General features: G+C 39.2%; 1 protein-coding gene across 2 annotated transcripts in view; it reads left to right on the top strand.

Annotated features, from left to right (window-relative positions):
• Positions 1-9293, top strand: part of FGD5 (FYVE, RhoGEF and PH domain containing 5) — a 1722626-nt gene extending 1713333 nt beyond the window's left edge. For both annotated transcript variants that reach the window (XM_044078612.1, XM_044078611.1), the window contains one exon: positions 8888-9293. In XM_044078612.1, the coding sequence (XP_043934547.1) occupies positions 8888-8924 (37 nt within the window). In that variant the 3' untranslated portion in view covers positions 8925-9293. The remainder of the gene's footprint in view (positions 1-8887) is intronic.
• Positions 9294-17858: the final 8565 nt, after the last annotated feature.

Genomic DNA, 17858 nt, shown 5'->3' on the forward strand with positions numbered 1-17858 from the left:
TTTTCTTGGTGTTGTGGTATCATTCTTGATGAAGGCAGGATGTTGCTTGGGGCTAGGGTCATACCTGCCTGGAACACATACTCTGAGAGGCTAATCATGTCTCTCTTCATATAGTCCAGAGAGGTGTGCCTTAAGTCATTCACATCAACATGTACAATGACAGAGTTGTACTTGTTGTGCAGAGATTTAAGTGCATGCATGATGTGGTGGATTCTGGCACCAGACAGACAGACAACTGATAGTGACGTTCTCCTTGTCGAGCATGGTGAGGGGGACATCAGTGCGTCTCACAATAAAGTCACCAATGACTAGTGTGTTTGGTTTATTATGTCTTATAGGCTGTGCTGGTTTATTGTTTTGCCTTATGGGCTGTTTGTGAGAAACTGGTGTGTTGTTTGCTGTGTGTAATGTGTTTGCTGTTGTGTGTGGAATGTTTGTGAGTGTGTTTTGGAGGTCTCTGCTGTTTAGGTAAGTTTTTATTGAGGACCTTTGCATGGGTGTGTGTTTGTGTCTGTTGTGCTTGGCTATGTGATGTGAGTTGTGCAGTGTTTGTGCTGGCAAACTCCTCTTTGTCAGGATTTCTGACTGTGGCATGAGAGCTGGGACTTCAGGTTACTGATGTACATGCATTTCTAGCAGGTGGAAGAATTATGTGCTAGGAGAAGAGGGTTGTCAATAAACATGAGGCAGTTGCTACACTGTCTCTGTATGCATATGTTGACCAGGCTGGCAGGAGAAAGTGATAGTAATTGTCCAGACATAGTGTTCAGAAGGGTTGGGCAAACTTATGGAGAGAGGGTTTTGTTAAGGGTTTGTCCACAACAGTACAGACCACAAGAACCTTCTTAAATGTAAAACAACTGGCCTGAAGCACAAGTGCTAAGACCAAAGCTTAAAATGCTTAGAATAACAGATACATTTTAATTAGGCTACTAACAAGCAGTAATACATGCAGCAGAATAAAAGCACTTGAACACTTAAGAGCACACAGCAAAAATAAGGTAATAAAGTATGAAGAACACAATTACAGTAAAAGCAGCTGAATAAAGTGTATTTTTTTTAAAGTGGAGAGGGAGGAAACAGAAGATAGTTCAAGATTAGGGAACTAAGGGGGTAGGCCTGCCCAGATGCTCTCTCTCTCTACTTAGTACACTGAGCCGATGAGATAGGACAGGTAGGAGTGTTCAAAGTCAAAGAAGCAAGGGGGTAGTCCTACCCAAATAATCTAACTGCACTGTGTTGAGTGATCAAATGAGATTGGACTGGGAGCAGTGACCACAATCAGATTTAAAGCAGGGGCGGGCAAATCCAAAGCCACCAAGTTTACGACTACCACAATAGTTGGGAGGGAGGGCATGAAAAAACAAACAGTGCAGACAACAACAAAGGACAGAAACAATACAGCACATATATAAATAATAAAGCAAATATATAAACAGCACAGTGCAAATTGAGTTACAAAAAGTGTACTTATCAGTTTGGAATATCAGATGGGAATGGATTCCAACTCTGTGCACAGCCAGGAGAATGTAGATCTATCAGCTCTGCACAAATTCACAGAAATGCAGTTTGTACTGGAAATGCAACACAGAAAATACACCTCAGGCAACTATTAATTCATAGGTTCATACTAGGCTATCTGCCCTAGGGCATTTATAAGCCTAGCCAGAGTGTGTTTGGCTTTCGCCACCCATTTTAAATTAATTTTGCTATGCCCTTTTTCGAGGTTAGTATACTGTGCCTCTGTCTAACAGTGACACAGAAGTGATACCCGGGGTAAACCTATGATCTCCCATCCACTCATCAAGATTCCTCTTGAAGAGAGTCAATGAGGGACTCTGCCTAACCTGGACTGGGATTTTATTCCAGAGTGAAGGGAGCCTCTGGGTTATGAATCTGTCCCTCCAGCATGTCCTATTTATTTCAGTGCTGAGGTTCAAGTCTCTCGAGCGCGTGGCTTGATGGGATTTGGATTTTCTGAGGTGCAGCATGTCCATTAATTCCGGGTTGGACATTGCTTTATACGTCAGGCACAGATCGCCTCTGAGCAGGCGGTATGCCACTGAGTAGAGCTGGAGTTTCTTTAACCGGGCAGCATATGGCATCTGTTTGAGCCCTTTGATCCTCTTGGTGAGGTACTTTTGGGGTCTTTCCAGTTGTTGCAGGTGTCTGGTAAGGTACATCCCAAAAGGGGCATTATACTCAATTATGGGCCTGATGAGGGATGAGTAAAGAGGCACAATGACCTCCCCTGATCTAGATGTGAATCCCTTCATGATTAGGTGGGCTATATAAAATGTTTTTCTAACCACTTTGGCCACGTGGTTGTCAAATGAGAGATTGCTATCAACTTGGGTCCCCAGATCCCTAATTACTTCTTCTGTACTTAATGGATTACCACCTATGTGGTAATTTGTGGGCACTTTGTTTTTGCCAAAGGGGATGACTATACACTTTTTGGCATTTAGCTTGAGGCCATGGCTCTGGCACCAGTTGTCTGTTTCTATGAGGCCCTTTTGGAGGATGCTTGTGTCGGCTGGAGAGTCGATTATGGCACCCAGTTTGCAGTCATCTGCGAACTTGGTCAGCCACAGTCCTTCCGTGTTGGCCTGTACCTCCGAGAAATATATACCGAACAAGAGCGGTCCCAGGACTGAGCCTTGTGGGATGCCACTTGTAACTGGTTTGGAGTCTGACATGGCTCCAGCAATTCTAACCATGTGGGTTCTGTCCTTGAGCCAGTTTGCAACCCATCTAGTGACATAGGGGTTTATATTTAAGCTGGTGAGCTTATCTATAATGCCCAAGTGGGGTATTGTATCGAAGGCTTTTGCGAGGTCCAGTTAGGCTGTGTGGACCACCTTCCCCTCGTTAATGGCCTTGGTGACTGTTTCAAAGAAATCGACCAGGTTTAAGAGGCAGGATCTGCCCTTAACAAAGCCGAACTGGGTAGGATCCAGTGTCTGTAGGTCCCCAATATCTTTATTTATGAGATCCATGATGATCCTTTCCATAGCTTTGCAGACCAAGCTAGTCAGGCTTATGGGGCGATAGTTTCCAGGATCCGTTGAGGCACCACCTTTGTGGAGAGGGACCACTGTTGCTGTACGCCACTCTTTGGGTACATATCCTGTAGTAAGGCTGAGATTGAACAGTAGTTTTATGTTTGGGTTTAGCTCTTCTTGGAGTTCATGTAGGATGCAGCCCAGGACACCATCTGGTCCCAATGATGCTGTGTTTTTTGCTTTGGAGAGGGCGGCTCTTACCTGAGCATCTGAGTTGTCAGGGGGGCAGCACTCTGCTGGGATAGATATTTGCCCTTTTGGTGGGGGGGGGAGAAGTTTGCGTTGAACCTGTCAGCTAGGATGTTGGCAATGTCTGTGGGTTCGGTGTATTTTTTGTCATTTTGGACTAATTCTGAGCATATCTGGGAATTCCCACCCAGGTTCCTAACATAACTAAAGAAAGCCTTGTGATTATACTTAGTGCCCTGTGCAATTTTTCTCTCGAAGCTGGCCTTAGATGATTTTATGAGTGCCCGTAGTTTTTTGCTAATACTGATCAGAGATGCCTTCCCTTTTTGGGATTTTGCTCTATCATGTAGTAGTTTCCTCCTTCTATTGTATAGTTTGTTTATGGCTGGGGTCCACCAGACAGGACATCTGCCTTTGGAGGATTGGGTCTTATTTTATTTGGGATTGCATGATCCATGCATTCCTGAAGGTGTTCATAGAATGCGTTTATAAAGGATTCTGCGGTCTGGAACGTATTTTCCACAGGCCCAGGGGCTTTGAAGGATTCCACCTCGGTTTTGAGGAGTGTGAAATTTGCTTTAGAAAAGTTTTTCACTGTGGTTTTCTGGGCGGGGGGGGGGGTCGGGATGTGAATATCCAGTGAGATTAGTTTATGGTCTGATCTTACCAGTGAGGGATACACTCTGGTCTGGAGCATAGAGTCCCCATGTTGGTGATGATCAGGTCCAGTATGATTTCCCCTCTTGTGGGAGTGTTAACAAGTTGCTCCATAGCATTTGAGTTTATAAATTCTAGGAACCTTTGGGCTAGGGTGTTGGAGCTAGAGTAATGCTCCCAGTCTATGTTTGGGTAGTTGAAGTCGCCCAATATAATGGTGTTTGGAGAGACCTTCATATTTTCCAGTGTTCTCAGGAAGGCCGAGTGGGGTTCCTGGGTTTGGGAGGGTGGTCTGTAGCAGGCTATAAACTGGAAGGCAGTTTTACCCACTGTTAGTTACACATGGATAGTCTCTGATGCTTCGTGCTGTGCCACCAACCTGGAGGTGTGGGTATCTTTGACGAATATTGATACTCCCCCTCCTTTTGTGGTTCGGTCCAAGTTTTGGGGCTGAAAAGCATGGTATGAGGTATAACCTGGTAGTGCTGGGGTGCTCTCGGGAGCCTTGAACCAGGTTTCTGTTACTGCACAGATATCAATGTTCTTCATGCTAAGGAGAGTTTCGAGTGCGTGCATCTTGAGGGTTAGACTTCTGGCGTTGAGTAGCATTACTCTTAGTTTCTTATCCCTTGTGATACCTATGGAGGTGGGTTTGTCTTTTGAGCCTTGCCTAAAAAAGGCACTATGGGGTAGCAAGAGCCTTTGCCAATATCCAAGCCCAGGGTGACAGGTGCAAGCCATCCCTAGCGAAGCATCGTGGCTTGTCGAGCATGTCATCCCAGGCTGACAGGCATTGGATCCCCTTTGAATGACACCAATACATAAGCCAATTGTTGAAATTGATCATCTTGTCTTCATATTGTGGCATCATTCTTGGTGAGGGTAAGATGCTACTCAAGGTCAGGGTCATACCGGCCTGGGCTACATGCTCAGAGAGCTCCTCTATGTCTCTTTTCATGTAGTCCAGGGAGGTACATCTCAGGTCATTCACACCAGCATGGACAATGACTGAGTCATATTTGCACTTGCCTTGGAGTGACCTGAGTGCTTGTGTTATGTGGCAGATCCTAGCGCCCGACAGGCAGCTCACCGTGACCTTCTCCTTGTTCAGCCTGGTGAGCGGAACGTCAGTGTGCCTGACGATAGAGTCACCTATTACAAGTGTATCAGGTGTGTTGTTTAGCCTTAAGGGCTGTGACTGTTCGGCACACTGGCTTTGTGAGCTATGTGTTGCACGTGTTTTGTTTTGGGGTAGTGGTTGCTTGGGTGTCTGCTTTGGAGGTCTCTGCTGCTTAGGCAGATTTTTATTTAGAGCCTCGGAGTATGTTTTTGTGTGTTTATGGGTTTGGTTTGCTGTCGTGGTAGGCCTATGTGAGACCGGAATTGTAGTGAGTGTGGTTTCCTTCTCCTGACTGGTTATGCCAGTACTGAGTTGAGAGAGCTTAGCCTCCAGTTTGGCTATATGGTTGCATCTCTCACAAGTGTTGGAATTTGTTGGGAGGAGGAGAGGGTTGTCTGTGTACATGAGGCAGTTGTAACATTGCCTCAAGATTCCCAGATTCACCAGCTGGACCGGAGAAGTTTGTAATATTTTGTAAACAACTTACAATATCTCAGCAGCCACTCAAATTCCACCCATATTCTTAGTACCATTTTGTTCGTCTAGCTGGGAGATTTCATATGAGCTGAGCAATTCTATATGGGCTCCTTAGTTATTGAGATATTTAGAAAAGCATGACATTTATGACAATATGAATTAAGTATTATATGAACAATAATTAATATCTCTTTACCTGCTCTAGACAAAGGTCAAATATCAAAACAGTTGTGTTTTGCATTGTGTAAGCTTTAAAATTAAATATTTTAACACTTTTTATGTAGCATGGTTTTGAAATTTTTAATGCAAATATGAAAAAGTGATATAGGATACCGAGAAGCATCAGTAAGGGGTTTATATTAGTTCGCCAAAATTTATTTTCAGTGAACACGTATTCATTGACCCCATTCACAAAAAATCACTTCTGTGATTCACTGAATATTTCAGTGGCAAAGACGTAGTTGACCAACTACACAACTTTGCCCTTTTCTCCACTGTAGTGCAATCTCGGAGTTGATATACATAGTTGGAGGATGTGGGGTGAAGTCTCCCACTTGGGTGAGTTCTATTTATCTAGATGTGGGTCCATTGTGCTGTGGGGAAAGTCTTTCTTTGCCATTGGATTATTCAGTGAATTGTAGAAGTGATTTTCATTGAATAGGGGTCGAAGAATACGTGCTTGCTGAAAATAAATTTTGGCGAACTATATAGACCCATCAGTAGGATTTAACTACTGAAACACCTAAAGGCATCAGCTTGGATGTAATGAGTTAAGGTAAATCACAAGTGCATTTTGGATTATGTTGTAAAGCTAATTATTGCTTCATGAGTAACAACCTGGCATTTCTTTAATAAATAATTTATTTTAACAGCATGAGTCATTTTTTTTTGAAAATAAAGCATCTAATGTGTTTCATTCTAATTCACCGATTTTGAGATGCTTTAGTTGTAAGGTTTATAAGCATTTCACAGCATCTTCATATATATTTTAGCTTTTTTTTAATTTCTCAAAGTCTTGAAATTAGCATTGTTGCAAACTTTGATGTTAGCCAGAAGTGCTGTTAGCAGCACCTACAATGTGTCCAGTAATGACTCCTTCTGCCATTCATACAGGTTATGTATTTTGGTAACATATCTAAGCATGTTTGTAAATTCTTTTTTATAAGACCCATTGCTCCTACTACTATTCTTCCACAATGCCCTCGTTTCTGCCTGCAAATCTTGAATTTTATGGCTTTGGGTCTCTCAGCACATAAGACACTGTAGTCACTGGGTGTAGCAATTTCAATGATCAATGCTGTTTTTGTCTTCTTTTCATGGACTACTATATCTGGTTTTCTCGAGTCTGTTTTTTGAACTGTTGGTAATGGGTGGTCCTATGTGATATAAATTTCATCATTTTCTATAATGCTTCGTGTCTCATGTTTCCAGTGTTTTTTCAACTACTTCAATACCATAATGTTTGCACAATGCCCAATGCAATAGTCTTGCCACATTGTTATGCCTTTCAGCATACAGTCCTTCTGCCCTTAGTATATCACAACCAGCAACAAGATGTGCAACTGTTTCCAATTCTGTTTTACACAACTTACATTTTTCTGTTTCTCCACATGTTCAATGGACTTTGTAAACCAGCGAATATGTAGTCCATTCTCTTGGGCCACCAATATTAACCTTTTGTCTTCTGGTTTAAATTCACCTCTCCGTAACCATTCCTGCATTAGATCCTGATCAACATGAGGTTGTTCATAGGTTCATAGGTAGGTACTAGGCTATTGGCCCTAGGGCCTATATAAGCCTAGCCAAACAGTACCCTGGCTTTTGCCAACCAAGAAAATTATTTTCCTGTGCTCCTGTCAAGCAGAGCCACAGAAGTGATCCCCGGGGTGAATTTCCTATCTCCCGTCCAGTCATCAAGATTTTTCTTGAAGAGTGCTAATGAGGAGCTTTGTTTGATATACATAGGTAGTTTGTTCCAGAGTATGGGAAGTCTCTGGGACAGGAATCTATCCCTCCAGCATGTTCTGTTTATTGTGGTGACAAGGTTTAGGTCCCTAGAGCGTGTAGCTCGGAGGGATTGGGATTTCTTTAAGTGGAGCATGTCCAAGTTCTGGGTTTGACATAGCTTTGTATGTTAGGCAGAGATCGCCTCTCAGTAGGCCAAGACTTTTCTGTACTTGCAACTATATTTATGCATTTTCCACATTTTTTGCCTTCTCATCTGATCCTTCACCGTATATTCTTTCTTTTGTTTTTTGGCACATTCAGTTGCTGCCTGATTTTTATCTACTTCTGGTTTGATTTCCATTCCCACTTGACACAGATTTGCTTCTGCTAAACTAAGCAGGGAAGTCAATCATCTTATTGTCCTCGTGTTTTAAAGCATTTACTACATTTGGGTCTTTTGAGGTCAGCAAATATGTGTGCAGTCCTATGATTGCATATCAGCACATGTAATCAATTTCAAGGAGGCCCATACCTCCTTCAGAATGGGGAATATATAGTCCTGGTATACCCTATTTTTTATAAATCATTTAATAAGCATGAAGCATCCTTGTTTTTCTGTCCAACTGATTCAATACCTTTTGAGGTCAGTCAGTCACCCCAAAACTGTAAGTTAGGCAAGAAGAGCAAATTGGTTTATAGCTTGGACTTTGTTCCTAGATGTCAGCGCTGTTTTCAGTATTAATTTTAGTCTTCTAAAATATTCCTTACTAAGTTTATTTACATTTGTTCGTGTTTTATTGTTGATCTTTTATCAAATATTTATACACCCCCACTTACTCAAGTTCTTTTATATCACATTACTGTCCCAGACTGATGTTTTCTTGCTGCTGCAGTTTTCATGCGTTAAAGGTTGCTTTTGCACATTTATCAAGACCAAATGAGATTCTTATAGCATCTGAAAAAGTTTTGACCACTTGCAGTTGTGCTTTCAATTCCTCATCTAATGAGCTATACAATTTTAAATCATCCACCCTGTGTAACTATACATATGTCTAGCCTGATTTGTTGATTCTAATCATGTAATTACAACAACATTTTTATAAGGAAGTGGTTTTCCGCTTAAGTCTGCTCTGAAAAATAGGCAAAACTGCTTAGCAGTTTAATAAATAGCATCCTTGGTTGTGCACAATTGTTGGTGACCCAGCTTTCCTTTGGTTTGAACATTCTACAGTAGGCTTTGAGCAAGTACTTCGTTATTATACAGAATCGGCCAAATTTGTAGTACAATTGTTGAGAGAAAACTATACATTTTTTACAGGTAAGTGAAAATTTAGAAATGTTTTAAGAATATAAAGGATAAAGCAAGAATTCAGATATACTGCAGCTGTAATGCCAATGTTTGTTATTTATACCTTCTTTTTTCTTTCTGCAGATGGATGGAAGCCATGAGAGAAGCTTCAGTGTTATAGCAGTCATTTTCAAGAGGACTTAAAATTAAGATAAAAACAAATATCTTGTCATACCCCTCAGTATGGATTTGAGCAATTTCCATCTTATTTTAAGGCTACTGTATACTGGAACTCACTTTTCTACCCACGCCTTTATTACTTTTTTATCTATCAGAGGAAAAGTGTGTTCTAAAGTTGACTTTTTGCTTGGTATCTGTACAAGAAATATGCGCTGATCATGAACTATGCTCCAGCCACTTTGCTACAGGTTCTAGTTTTATATGTGACTGGATAAATTCAACCTTCTGGAAAAGAGCTGAAAGGATGCTCCAGTTTTTCTCAAGCCACATCAACAGTCTGTATCCTGGCATAAAGTAATTTCTGGAGTAAGACAGTTGTTTCTACGGCATTTATTTTTTGTGTTGCTACATGTTTTCTCATGGGTATGGGGACAAGGAGGCAGTCCTAAAGTCATAGTGTTAGTGTTTTATTACCCCAGCAGCAGAAGCTGGTGTTTAGTAACATGTATAGTACACTTATTCTAGAACTCTGTATGTCTTGGACAGAACTCAAGGGTACACAGTACATGGGGTGGGATCTGTTTGGATGTTGACAACAGGGATCTAGGTCTGTGGCAGTACTTTCTGGTAACTTGGAGAATCACTGGCATATTACCAGAAAGTTCAGATATACTTAAATGTAACAACTTGGACACGAAGCAAGGTGACTGCTTTGTGTTAGTGGATGATCAGAGAAGGAAGGCATTTTTTAATAAATACAAAGAAAAAGTTTGTTTACAGATGAGATTCTGAGTATCAGAATCCAAGGAGATGCCTGAGATTAAGACGTCCTGCAATGTAGATGTCATATGTGTCAGACTCATGGAAATTCCTGAATTAGAGGACATGTGTGTATGATCCTTAGGGGTAACAGTGCATTACAGCCATATTATCATATAAGATTGTGAGATTTTGGCATACAGATATTAATCTGTTATTATTTATTTACTTTTGTATATAAAATTCCCCAACTGTTTTCTTTAAGAAGGCATACACCTGGTCTTTTCTCTATGTCAGTTGTGCCGTTTGTATCTCTTGCATATCATTTACAATGATTATATCTGTCATTATAGCCAGCGTTGTTCATCCAGTGAAATTATACTGTTACTATTCTGAACACCCATGGTGGTAACATTCAGCATCTTAATATCCATGAAGTTTTTACAGTCCTCCCAACATAGCAATTACTTGCCTGAATTCTATATTCTATACACAGATTTACCTGCCTTTTGCCAATTTGTCTTTATAAAAATAATCTGGTTCTCCTCATCCTATGCCTGTTATTGTTAATGCTTTGCAACAGCTAACACAGTTGTCAACCTGGCATCACTGTGCAACACCATTCTGTCTTCAAAAGACAGACAGTCCTTTGTCCAATGCCTTCCAGTTGTTGTTCTGCTCCCTGATGTCCCTTTACACAGTTATTGTTTTAGGAAAGGACAAATATGCAAGTAATAACCATATTAGCTGATCTTTGAAAGGGTTATCTGCATTAAATAAAACAGGTTAGTATGTCTCTCATGTGCCGTGCTTTGTCAGTCAGCATATCTTAAAATCTCAAGCTCCAGTAGTAAAGATGTGCAAGTCCCCTTTGATATACATGCACTGCACACATACATGGGGGTTTTGGGATATGTGTGCCACCATGAGTGGCACTTCTTGACTTTTTATCAAACATGGATTACGCACAAAAAATTCTAGCTGATAATTCTGTGGAATTATAATCCTGAGGTTTACATATGGAAGGCTTTTCTGCTGTAACATAGCAGTTGAAGCATTCAAAGATGAACAGAGGAAGGGAATAATGCATTGAATGCAGAGGACCCTCTCAAAGGTCATCAGATACAAGTACTCACATATCTGTTATATCTTATTTTGACAGTGTTACTGTACTGCATAGCATAGTTGAGCAGAATCCAAAGGTGTGCCTCAGAAAATAACTCCAAAGAGTATAGAAGGGCATCTTCAGCACAATGTGGACTGAAGGATAATTTCCTCAAGGACTTTGTATTTTTGGAGTGCACAGCTAAGTTAAAGTGCTTGTTAAGCATGTGTAGTGAGGACCAGGTGGCCATGGCATAGGTGTCTGCTCTGGACACATTCCTAAAATGTGATAGTTATCCATTCCCTGCTAGAATGGTCTGCCATTGCACTGACTAAAGACAAGTCAGAGTTTTGGTGATAGAGATGATACAGTCAACAATATACTTTGACAAAATCTGTTCAGTAACTGCAAAACCCTCCCTTTGTGATGAAAATGGAATAGGCATCTGGTCCAGCAATAACTGACTGTGAACATGCATGGTATGAAGGGTATGTTGCTATGTTTTCAGCACCCAAAATCAAAACCAAAAAATGTATGGCATCACTTTGATATAACTCAAAAAACACCTTTGGCAGAAAGTGAGGATCTGTACTAAGGGACTCAGTCCTATTGGAAAGTGAGGTGAAATTCTTTTTAAATGTAAGAACACAGAGTTCAGGGTTCTGCTAACCTGAAGTAATGGCCACAAGGGCTATCATTTTAAAGACACAAATTCCAAGGCAGCATAGCACCATCTGATTCAAAGACAACTATAAAAATGTGCCAGCCATGAAGTTCATCCCCAAAGAGGACATAGTCTTCTACAGAGATAGGAGATGAATTATCCTGTTCGTAATCTGTTCCCTGTTCATAAACTGTTCCATTAGACTATGCTATATTACAACCCTGCTTTTAAGTAACTCAGGATACATCAAGATGTATTGCAATGGTGGAGAAACTGGGGCCTAAAGCAAAATGTGTCCTGGGTGAGGCAGTGCAGATGGGAGGATTTATATACTTAGGGAGCAACTGACCTTGCAGATGGCCACAAATCTATTTGATTTCCCTCAGGAAACTTCACTGGATAGCAGTCAGTTCCCATGCATGGATCACATTTCTGCAGATGGGTTAAGAATTGTGTCTGTTAAGCATCTATTAATAATTGATTAATCTGACCCTACGAGGAGATATTCAAGTTTCAGAGGGGCCTCCAAGGTCTGCAGAACTAAAAACACAGACTACAGTATATGGACACTGATTTGGGAATGTTTCTCCAGGGGACTTGAGTGGCCTTGGATTGGACCTAGAGTAAGATCCCTGTGCCCCCACCATGCATCTGAATCAGGGGCTATATTGGGGAAGGATGGAAGAAGTATAAAATCTGTCTTCATGTTGAGGCCTGCGACCTACCAGTCCAAGGAATGGCAACAAGGATGTATGAAAAGTATTTCAAACAGACAGTGACTACTTGCTGCCACTGGCAGTGAATGCTGCACTCCAGGACCAGCATATTGTTGCTGGCCAGAAAACCATTAAGAAACACTGCTGTCATAAGCCTCTGAAGAAAAGCCTAAAGCCATCTCCCTGACTCAGTCCAAGAGGCCAAAGCCTTACTTTCCTGGCCTGTCTTCGGAAAGATGATGGAATGCATCTTGACTATGTCCAGAATGGGATACAGACAGGTATCTGAGATACAAGAGCACAAATCAGAGAGTATGGTGCCCCATGTTGTGAACTGAATGTTTCCCCATTTTATTTATCTATGTTCTTAATTCAGAACTAAGCATTTGCCTTTTGAGCTGCCTTTTATCCAAGTATTGATGGACTAGGTTATATTATTTAGAAGAGGTGTAATCTCTTCACTGGACTATGGTAGATTACCTCTACATAAAATAATTCAAGACTTTTGTTTGTTCATTATGATTTGATCTCAAAACTGTGTAATCAAAATGTTTGGAAAGCTGTCCTAAGCCCACACAGAACTGCATTTGTAATAGGAATGTAGTACACCAAAAGCAATGCATATTCTTTCAAGATAATGGTGACTTCCAAATGCTGCCAAGGCAAAACTCAGGCTAACAGTACTTCAGATGTCAAGATGGGGTAGCATCAGCAACCATTTGTCTAGGCCTTGGAGTAACAGTGACCAGTTGGCTATGCAGGAAAACACCTACTTTATGGCAAACACTTTGCAAAATACTTTGGGACTGGAAGATCAAATGAAAGTAGCTTGTAATGAAACTACTGTTTACTGAGAGAGAGGTACGGGAATCTCCTGTGCTGCTACCAGGCACTTAGTACCAGTATGCATTCATTACATGCAGTAAAAGCTTCATGGGAGGTGCAACACTATCAGAGCTTAGATGCTGATAAAAGAAAGTTTCATGTAAATTACATTATGGCTGAAATTACTGAAATAGAGAAAACGACAAGCGGTCTCCTTTTATATCTTTATAAGTGAGGCCAATGTTCCCTGTATACTAACCAAGATGCACCACTGACAATGTGACAGGAACTGTAACTACCAGTGTAATTTTTACAAACACTGATATTATTTTGAAAACTGCTGAGAAACATGAAGTACACAACCTAACAAATCCATCTTATTTACTCCAGTGTACTACAGTAAGCTGCTGTGCAACAAAATAAATCCAACAGGTGCAGTGACTAATTTAATAATTTTACACATTTTAATACATCTGAGGCCAATTTTTCTTTTTACCTCCTGTCCTTCTTTTCACTAGCTTGTTGTAGAGGAAATAGTACCAGAGAAGGAGCAAATATCATGACATTTTAAAGGAACATGTTCCCTTACCCAGAAAGCCAGCTGAAGCACTTTGACATGATGTTAATAATTACATTTTTAAACCAGGTCATTTTTTTAACAAGAAACATCGTTATTGAATTATCACTTATGACATAGGCAATCATATATTTATATAAATGTAAACAAACTGTATTCCCATATTTTTAGTTGCAAACGTTATATATTAAATATAGCTTCTATACAGTCATTGTCATTCGAACATTGTATAGTTCATTCAATTCCTGCCTTACCTAAAACCTCATTCCTCTCCCAAAACAGTATTCTGCATGTATTATTCCCACAATTCCAATTTTTTCTGTATAATTTGCTCCTGTCCTTTTCTAAAGATCCCACTTCCATTTTTTTTATCTCTGTTACTGTATTCACTGTTTCTAGTATGATTGGTTTAGACTTTGATTTGCAGCCACCAAAATTAAACTCAGCAAGGCCTTACTATGTCTAGGCAATTTTTATTCTGTATCACACAAAAAATAATTTCCTTAGTTGCACCAATTTGGTCACCCAGTATTTCTGACAGAGTAGTCTGCAGGGAATTTTTAAAGTCTTCCAACTCATTATACTCCCAAAAATATGTTCCCAGTAATCTCTTTCTTCCATATCAAACCTGTAATATTTGCAATCTACCTAAAGGAAAATTCTTTGGTGTCTGTTTGGGGTATAAAAATACATATGCAAACACTTCCAAGCAAAATTTAGGAGCCATACATATATCCTCCCATTGTTTCTTTGTGAATTGTTTCTCCAGTCTCTCTTCACAATGCTTTCTAACCTCCTCTGATTAATTCATATAGTCATTGTGCAACATTTGCATGCCCTACTAATTATCCCTTTTTTAACAGCAACTTCTCTTATAGATTCTACTGGGAACTCTACTGGTGATAAGATACTCTTTCACTTAGGATTCCTCTATTCCTTTCTCTTTGCCTATGCTCTGATATCAGCCCTTGATAGGGAAGACAATCTCTAGCCTGCAGTCCAAATGTATTTTTTGCCTCTCATGATTCTGCCAGGGGTAAAGTTTTGATAATAATTTGAAAACAAGCACTTTGTATTGGTTTAGGGTGTAGACAGTCCTGCAAACCTTCCTTTTTATTATTTAAAATGGTCCACTTCAGGGATGTATAATAATGGTAAACCTAACTGCAAACTTTATCAATGTTGGAGAAATGAAATGCAGTATTTTTAGACATACCATCACAGAGAAAAGTAAAGTAGCACTTGTGGTCTGTTATTAGGCCTAGTGTATGTTGGGTGGTGAATACAGGGATCAAACAACCACTGCATTGGTGAAGGAGAAATAAAGGAGTAATTAATTCACAATGCCAGTGTCAGATCTCTTGTTCAGATTTTTGGAGGTTAAAGTATCAACAACTGCAGTATCATCTCAGCCCAGAAACAATTACTCCAGACCCCATAAATATGTTTAATTATAAAAAGAAAAACACATTCAGCTGTAGTACTTCCTGTCCAGGCACTTTAATGCCCAAATTACCAAGTCACAAAAAAGATGATTTTTCTCAAAAGGCAGCAAGGTATAACATATCACCAAAATATCATTATATTATTCAATATTGTATGTGAAATGCAGCAAATTAACACAAGGAAGATCAAGGAAACTTGTTTTTATACATGTATTTAACTATTTCTTAACCAGGAATGGGAGGCAGTCATTTGACCCCTTTCATCTATAACACAAGCTTCTTGAGAAGCAAATAACAGATAATACTACAAAAGCTGAATACAGCAACAACAATGATAATTATAATATATAGTACATTTTCCACAACACATGAAAATTATAATTCACATTTACACTCATGTCAGAAAGTATAAAAATTATAATTAACCCTTTAAACATAATAAAATTATGGGAATAAAATTAGAAACATCATGTAGTACCACAGTCATTGTATCTAAAACACCTGCAATCATTTAGAAATAAATGTTTCCTTAGCTTAGTTTTGAGATCTTCCAATATTTGTTCATTACAGGTATCAGAAATTAACTGTTTCAGAATCATGTTAATCTAATAAGCAAACTGACACTGAATGACATTTGGTGGAAAACTCATCATCGAAAATAAAATTCTTTTGACGGGGGTAAACCCCACTGTGCCCCAGTGAGAAGAAAGACTTTCCCAACACTTCCCCAGAACATATAAATATATAGATAGTCAGATAGACATAGATATTGACATAGATATAGACATACATAAACCAACTCCACAGATGCACAATAGTGTGGAAAAGTGCAATGTAAATGATTGACAAATGTCGTGTTCAATAATTAGTATTCAGCCGAACATTCATTGAAAGTGCATTCACTACATTGACTGGCTCCACTGTTTCCAGCTAGCTGAACCAGTTTTAGAGAATGCTCCCTTCCCTGTTGCTAAGTCAAAAGAGGATCTCTTCACTGAAAGCATTGTTTTTGCTTCTCAGTGAATAAGTGGGAGATTTGATAGAAAGCCTTGCCCACAAGGGTAGACAGTGTTTTAGTTTAATACCAGAGTATTAAAAGAGAAGTGTGGTGCTAGCAGTCAGAGAAAGCCATTGTAACTGTTACAACCATTAAGTGCCATGTTCTTGGCACAGTGTTATTATATACCTTACTGTTATATCGCTGGTAAACAGACACAAAGTGAGCTACCACACTACATGAACGTTGCTGGGTAGAGCCCCCCTTTGTGACCCTACCCACAATTCTGCCATAAGGAAAACGTTCTTTGCTCCATTAAATCTCACCTTCAGACTTCTGTTCTGCCTTACTAAATATTATTAGAAAAAGGTCTATTGGAATCTTGCCAAATGAGAGCTCTTTAACAGCTGTTTGACAAAAATAAAGTTGTGCCTCCCTGAAATAATGTCAGCTTTTTATGAAGTGATGTATGACTTTAAAGAAAGTTAATGAAGACAAAATCAGTGATTGGACAGTGGTATAGCCTTCTTCACTACACCTTTAGTTCTCAAAAAGCAGAAAAGCGATCCTTTGATGTCTCAAGTGCCATCATGACAAAGGTAATCATGAAAAAGCTAAACCTCTTATCTTGTTGGTTATCACTTCATGCTATTTTTAAGATGTGAATATGCTGACAGAAGAAAAATAAAACTCATGATGTATAAATTCCACATGGGTGTTGCAACTAACATTTTCTCTTTTTATTCTGAATAGATTGTTCCCATTTAACTTTCTCAGAATGCTTCATAGTTACAGTTTATGTTCTCACAAATGGATATAATACAGTTTGGTTTACGATCATGAAATTATATAATCCTGATGTATACTTAATTGTTGTAAATCAGAGTATAAACTGTACTTATTCAGCACATTTTTGTGCAACATAAGCATTTACGCTAATTTAGTGGCCTACTTACAAAAAATGTGGTGTAATGAGTTTTAAAGACCAGTGATTCTACTTACTGTCATTAATGCTGGCTTTGTTGGTGTGTGCCTCGGAGTATAAAAACTGCTCCATTTAAATGCACTTTGCTAAGCATTTATAACTAGGACTTTGCTAGTGGCAATCTGGACAATACTTTCTAATTACCAAACACCACTGGTCATGGAACTTTACATAGACTTTAATTTATATAAACAGATCTAAGGCACAGTATTTTAGTGTACTTGAATCTTTACCTGTAAGCATCTCTTTTAAAAGTTATCCCTTGCTGTTACATTAGTGGCTGTAAAATATATTTTAAAAATGAATCTTTCAGATATAAATAAAATTATTGTTTTGATTTTTTTGTCTTACCTGGTGCAGAATAGCCTGACAACTAACTGATTACTTGATTTACATTTCTGCAATCTGCTGTTAAATTTGCATCGATTTTTGTTTTTCAGACTTTGTATATTTTTTATGAAGTATAATTTATAGACTTATAATATTGCATTGTTTGAAAGCTAGTAGTAGTTAGACAATTCATTTTATCCTAAATAACCACTATGACTACAAAAGCACCATGCATTTTTCTGCTGTCCTAGAGATTCTTATTATTTTGGATTAGAATTTCCATGAAAGAATGTTCACAAAAAAATCCAAATTTTTACAATGTTGCTGAAATGCTAAGATGAGTAAAATGAGCAGAAAATGTTCATCCTCTATACTTGGGCCTACCTTTATTACGCAAAATGCTGTCAAAGAAAGTTGCATACTGGACTGAAGAAACCCATCAAATCTTCTGGAAGAAACTTTTAGAAAGTGTGAAATGCAGACAGGTTTCAGCTTATTATACTTATATATTAATTTGACCCATTTTTCTTGA

The sequence above is a fragment of the Protopterus annectens genome, chromosome 7.part1 (genome assembly GCF_019279795.1).
Source record: "Protopterus annectens isolate FY-2018-M chromosome 7.part1, PAN1.0, whole genome shotgun sequence".
Lineage (NCBI taxonomy): Eukaryota > Metazoa > Chordata > Ceratodontiformes > Protopteridae > Protopterus > Protopterus annectens.